The sequence below is a fragment of the Paramisgurnus dabryanus genome, chromosome 11 (genome assembly GCF_030506205.2).
Source record: "Paramisgurnus dabryanus chromosome 11, PD_genome_1.1, whole genome shotgun sequence".
NCBI classification, from domain to species: domain Eukaryota; kingdom Metazoa; phylum Chordata; class Actinopteri; order Cypriniformes; family Cobitidae; genus Paramisgurnus; species Paramisgurnus dabryanus.
The window spans coordinates 10596491-10603103 of record NC_133347.1 but is presented as its reverse complement, the minus strand read 5'-3'; the positions used below and the strand labels follow the sequence as shown (position 1 = coordinate 10603103).

Below are 6613 nucleotides of genomic sequence, written 5' to 3'. Positions count from 1 at the left end.
GCCATGGTGACTCACGTGACCATAAGTCCCCACATTCTTTGTTGCGGGTATTATTATTTTAATAAAAAAAATGTATTTATATTGACAAAGACTTCATATTGTAATAAATTATTTTGTATTTCCCTATGTCGCTGAAAATCCACATAGGGAAAACATATCTTTAATTTAAACTATAGGGTATTTACAGTGCTTATTATTTAAAAACCGGTCAATGATTTAATAAATTCAAAGATGGAGAAAATTTGTAATTATGAAATTATCTTGAAGTAGCCTTACGTGTCAGGTGTTTATGTCAAAGTTTGCTTAAAGTTGCACATCAGCGCCCTCTAGTGTTTTCACCAAGCAATCTTCAGTCCAGGAAGGAAAAGTACAGGAGACAAAAAGGCCCAATCAAAAAATCCTAGAAAATAAATGGTGAAACCTGGAAAACTTCATCAACCAGCACCTGCAATGACCTTTACCCACAGGAAGTATTCCAAATAGATTTCCCCTTTTCTTAAACATTGTACATGTTAAATAATATCTATAACCACTTCATTTGTGTAAAAATTTTACATTGTTGCAATTACAATCCATGATACCTCTCTGAGGAGGGCAGGAACATGAATATTTTGTTACAAATGCAATCTATCAAACTCAATTAAATATGTATTTTAAAACAAAAAATGTTATTGTTAATAGTGCACGAATTGTGTTTATCCTACAGGATACAAACATGGAAACATTTTATAATTTATAGGTGTTTAAAGTTTATTTGAACTTTTATAAAGTAGAGTTACTCTTGTATCTACACTTTAAATGTCTACTGTTCATAAACAAACAAACAAAAAATAATCATTCATCAAACACTGAAAAAAAACATATATCATCTGAAATCTAAATAAATATTCCATTATAATTCCACTAATGTATGGTTTGTTACAATATTTTTGCCCAAGAAACAGTTGCTTGAAAATCTAGAGGGTGCAAAAAATCAAGATATTGAGAAAATTGCCTTTAAAGTTGTCTTAAGTCCTTAGCAACACATATTACTAATAAAACGAAGTTTTGATTCATTTACGGTATGAAATTTACAAAATATCTTCATAAGGGCTACTTTACTGTTTTGGGGTCCATGCACTGTCACATATTATTCGTATCAGTAGTGCCACAAGAATAGAGGTCAGGAAAAAAAAGAGAAATTAATGTTATATATTAAACTACTTTAAACACATGACAAAAAATTAATCTTTAACTTTATACTGTTTAACATATTTTACTAAAATTTCATGTCGACTTCACAGACATCTTCCATTTCATTTCATGGGACGTTCTGTAAAGCTTGCCTTGGTGATCAACAGGGTGGCAGCTGGAGGGTCAGTTGGGTACAGCAATGATGTGGGAGATGGTATGGGTGGGATTCTCGTGGTGTGTGTGTGGGGGTCTGCAGTCGGTAATCAGTGTTGGATTGGGTTTTTATGCTGTAATTCAGGAGAAGGTAATCGCTGTCTGATTAGGGCATTTACTCACAGCACTCTGATTGGACAGACAGAGCTATACTGTGCTCTCCTGCATACAGTCCAACAGCAATCACAACACAACTCTGGAACATGCTGGAAACCCTCATTCTGCTTACAGGACAGTCTCATAAGGACTTGACCCTGCACTGCAACAAGAAGAAGCTGTCTTGTATAAACGCTGCTTATTTTAATTTATTTAAAAAAAATTATTGAAAACTCTCAAGCCTCTTGAAAAACTATGCTGAAACAAAATTGTTAAAAGTACAAATAAAGTGCTGTAAATTACACAAACAAACTGTATTTTTGTATCATGGATTTTTTTTACAGTGTACATTAGAACAAATGATTACACAAGTAACAATGAAAGACTCCAATTATTTTCTTGTGAACGACTACATTTATTTGTGCTTATTTTAAATTTTTGACATTAGAAGGGTCTGTTGAATTTCAACAAAAGCAAACCTCGGAAGTGACAGTAAGTCACCCAACAGCAAATGTAAATGACTGAGAGCATCACAAGACAAATGAAAGATGTGACTAAAATTCAGGGTTTTAATTTTTTTTCCTAACATTTTTAAGAATTGAATTTGATCTTGTTTTCTGTGCAGAAGATCGAAAACGCTGCATCTTTTTTGTTATTTTGACCATGTTTTCCCCATTTCAATTTTCAGTAGAACAAAATGCAAATAAAAACGTATTTTTTTCTTAAGAATTTGGCAGGAATATTTTCGAATGAAGAAAATTTTTTTATTTTCCTTGAACACATACCTATAAATAGTAAATCTAGAAAAACTGAAAGGCACAATTGAAATGGTCTCTTAATTTATTCCGATGCATGACTTGAAGACACATGATGTATTTTCCTCATTCTCAGCTTTTTATAACCTATATATTTTATATAAATATGCTAAAACATATTTACTCTAAAGTTAGAGTATATCAACACAATATCCTAGAGTTTTACGCATAATTATGTAAATACATATTTAGATTTTTATAATAAATACTATCTGCACTCTCCCACTTATCCATATTCGTATTATATTATTTTCAATATTAAATATTAGTTTCTATTTCTTGTGTTAATAGGTTATACTTTACGTTTGCACTTGGAACTCCTGCAAGCACAAGAAATTCTTTCTGTGTTTCTGTGCACACTTTGTAAATAAAGCTCATTCTGATTATTATATATATTAAACCTTTGTATTTATTTTTTTCATTTAACCAAGGAACAACAACAAAAATAAATGTTATTGCAGTTAGGACTAAATTAATTTAAACATTATTTAAACAGTATTTTGTTTTGTTTTTAAATAAGCTACATTTAATTGGTTTGGCTATATTCTGAGGATAACTGTCAGCTGTCGTATATAAAAAGACTGCATTTAAATGAAAATAGACAGCTCATTTAAATTCCCAGCAATTAACTTATTCTTTAACATTACAATAACTACAGCGAATAAATAAATAATGATAATCATCTATTGATTTTTCGCTTAAAGTGATAGTTTTAGTGTATAGTTCGCACGAATCGGTGTTTTCAACATTTCCCCCAAATTACCAAAAGAAGAAAAGGACCCGTCACGAAATGGCGGCGATTAAGTGTCAAGAGTTTAATGAGACCTCTTCACCTCTGGCTCGCTCCTGTTAGGCGTTTGTGTTAAACGTGGGCTTTTAATTGCTGCCATTAAATAAATCAATTCTCTTCTTCCTCTGACTCTTCACTGGTGTTGACTGGCAGACGAAATTGATACGTTTGCGGTGAGACATCATTGTGTAAACCGTTTCCCAAATCCTAATGCGGATTTCAAGTACATAATATACTGCACAGATAACCATTAGGCCTACGGACGTGTTTTGATAATGACCGAAATTCTTCTGTCTTGTAAAGGTAGTAATGTAGTTTTGGCAATTATGTAGGTTGTCATGGTAAAGAAAAGAGTGAACGATGTTTATGAGATGGAGCGCGCATATTTAAAGGCTGTGTGAGTTTAGAAATCACTACAGTTCGCCACAACCATGCCTAGATCACAGGATGAGGGTCACTGTAAGGATTTTACCGGTATGGGAAGAAAAGTTGCACTGAAAATTTGTAAGGTAAATATTGGTATACTGACTTAAAATAATGTTCAAAGAAGTTAAAAGAGAGCGTGCATTTCAAAACTGCACTGTTTATAAAATATTTAATGTGTTTAATTGTCTGTTAAATGTTTGACCATATTATATACTGTAATATATATGTTTCAACAGAATTCATCACAAGTTATGAATGAGCGATCTGATCGGGATTCTTCATCTGCTTTACCTCAAGCAATGACATCTGATGCTCTCCAAGGCAAAGCAGTTTGCGCAAGGTGCAGAGAGGACATATCGGACAGGTTTCTCCTCAAGGTGAAAATAATATTTTTATTTGAAAATAGTATATATAAAATTGTGACATGTATATTTATTTTTACACTTTATCATTTCATTGGCAAATTTAAACCAGTAAATATGCCATTGATAGTATGTCCGATGAAGCCCTGGAAACTACTGTACAAATATGAAGTCATTAACATGTATGTTGTGTTTCTTTAATGCAGGTAAATGATCTGTTCTGGCACGCGCAATGCCTTTCATGCAGTGTGTGCCAAACCACACTGGGCGCGCACGCGAGCTGTTACATCAGAGATAAAGAAGTCTTCTGCAAACTGGATTATTTCAGGTACTTCTAAAACATGAAGATGCAACAATTTGCGTTTAACCAAATACTAACACGATTACATAATTGATAGGCGATATCGGACGTGCTGCTCGTGTTGTGGAGACAACGTTTACTCCACGGACTGGGTGCGCAAGGCAAAAGGAAACGTTTATCACTTGGCGTGTTTCTCATGCTTCACTTGCAAAAGACAGCTGGCCACGGGCGAAGAGTTTGCAGTGGTTGGTCAAAAAGTATTGTGTAGAGTGCATTACGACACCATACTGGACAAACTCAAAGGAGCTGTTGCGAAAGGTGAGGAGTATAGAATTCGTCAAGTGCGCTTAATTGGCACAGAATCTACGGCTAGGATATCCATCATTGTATAGTTTGGTTTATTACTGCTTATTTAATCTATTACTGTAATTTTTTAGTGATACTTTTGTAATAAAAAATATTTTAAAAACTATGATTCTTTACAGGAACCACTGCCGATAACCTTTATACGCACCTTTATTAGTGCGTCTCTGAGCATGATGCAAAATTTTCTGGAATTATCTGAATAACTTCATTAGAAATGATCCGTGTGAAAATGTGCCTAACTTTTTTACGGTTTCAGGGAAAACTCTCTGTCCTGATGAAATAAACCAAAAGCCATTTAAAAGAGCGCGCACCAGCTTCACATCAGATCAGCTGCAGGTAAAGAAAACCATCACACAATGAATCCCCTCTACACTTTAACATTGAGGTGATCGGTTTTAACCCATTCACCACTCCCGAGGCTTTTAAACGAGATTGTAAATTATGTTTTGACTGTCACTTGCAGATCATGCAGACCCAGTTTGCCCAGGACAATAACCCAGACGCGCAGACGCTTCAGAGGCTGGCCGAACAAACTGGGCTTAGTCGGCGCGTTATTCAGGTTAGACACCTTCTGCAAAAGTCACAGAACTGAGAACTTCCAAATAAAACACAAGCCTGCATGGGGAAATATAAGACAGAACCGTAGCACCTACACATGGTGGCAGTATTAATGTAACTTTATATAAAGATTTTATCATAAGAGTCATCAAAATGTTTCAAATGCTTGTCCAAAACTTTACAGGTGCAGTGTGTACATTTTAGCAGCACCTAATGGTGAAGTTGCAAATTGCAACCAGCGGCTCAGCCCACTGCCCAGCCCTCGCTTTTAAAATGAATAAAGAAGCTACAATAGCCACCACCGGACAAACATTTCATCGTCGGAGACAACTTAGTAAAAAGTTAGTCTGTTAAGGGCTTCTGTAGAAACATGGTGGCACAAAATGGTGACCTCCATGTAAGGGGACCCTCAGTGTTTGTAGATAAAAACCATCTCATTCTAAGGTTATAAAAACATAACGGTTTATTATAAAAGTTCTTTATACACCCCTGATAATATAGTTTTGTATATTATTTTGCATTTCTTTCAAGAGATCCTTCTAAAAATTACACACTGCACCTTTAATATGTAATGTTACAGTGTTACAAGGATATGGCTTTAAATGAATTGCTGTTAGACAAAAAAAAATTCCTGCACTGTAAGAAAATGCTGGGTTGTTCAACCCATGATTGGGTCAGATATGGACATTTCCCATGTTCATTTAACCCATGGTTAGGTTTCATTTACCAAACTGGGTTAAAACAACTCAGCATTTTTAGATGGCACTTTATTGCTTTTATTGTGAAAATATTTCCTTGATTACATTTCTGTCTTCTTTAGGGCCCTAACCTAAATATTTTACCTGCCCTGTTAGGTCTGGTTTCAGAATTGTCGGGCCCGGCACAAGAAGCATATCACTCCACAACATTCAGCAACTCCAGCCTGTAGTCTGTCACCTCTGCAGCCGGACTATGTGGTCTTCCAGAACCCACTGAATTACACAACATATAGGGCTACAGGCACACCCTCCTTGTTTACAGCAGTACACTCCTGCATTGACGGTAAGCAAATCCACCCAAGCTTTTCAGTTGATCTGACTCCTCAATGCATTTTATATTATCATAGATGACTACGGTTTAGGGAATTCTAAAACTGACCACAAAATTTGATCAAAGTTTATCTGCATTTATTAATGGCTTTGTTTCTTTTAGTTCACACGTCATCATCTCTGCTCTATCAGCCCTACCAATCAACACATCTACCAATCAGCAGCAGCTAAACCTTCAATAGCCCTCCTCCATTTTTATTACTGTATATTCTTCCAAAATTTTTATTTTACATTTGTAAATGGGTGTGTTAACCATTTTGTTTGTAATGCATTAAATATGTAAAAAGCAGCAGTTAAATATGTATTTGCTTTTTTCTATTCTTTTCTTTCAAGCAGAATCATAAAGTATCACACAATTTTTTACAGATATTGATACAGCCAATAGGAAAATTTATGAATTAATGTATGTATAACAATTTACACAG

The 6613-nt window shown here is 34.7% G+C and overlaps 1 protein-coding gene across 1 annotated transcript; it reads left to right on the top strand.

The window, feature by feature from the left end:
* Positions 1 to 3518: 3518 nt before the first annotated feature.
* Positions 3519 to 6613, top strand: LOC135730187 (LIM/homeobox protein Lhx8). Its single transcript, XM_073816279.1, has 8 exons — positions 3519 to 3596; positions 3750 to 3890; positions 4082 to 4203; positions 4274 to 4494; positions 4799 to 4878; positions 5006 to 5101; positions 5955 to 6141; positions 6256 to 6613. The coding sequence occupies exons 1-8, from the start codon at positions 3519 to 3521 to the stop codon at positions 6357 to 6359; spliced, it is 1029 nt and encodes a 342-aa protein (XP_073672380.1). The 3' UTR covers positions 6360 to 6613.

Coding starts and splice junctions, on each gene's coding strand:
- LOC135730187 (XM_073816279.1), top strand. CDS start 3,519: ATGCCTAGATCACAGGATGAGGGTCACTGTAAGGATTTTACCGGTATG. Junction 3,891..4,081: donor CGGACAGGTTTCTCCTCAAG/GTGAAAATAATA, acceptor TCTTTAATGCAG/GTAAATGATCTGTTCTGGCA. Junction 6,142..6,255: donor AGTACACTCCTGCATTGACG/GTAAGCAAATCC, acceptor ATTTGATCAAAG/TTTATCTGCATTTATTAATG.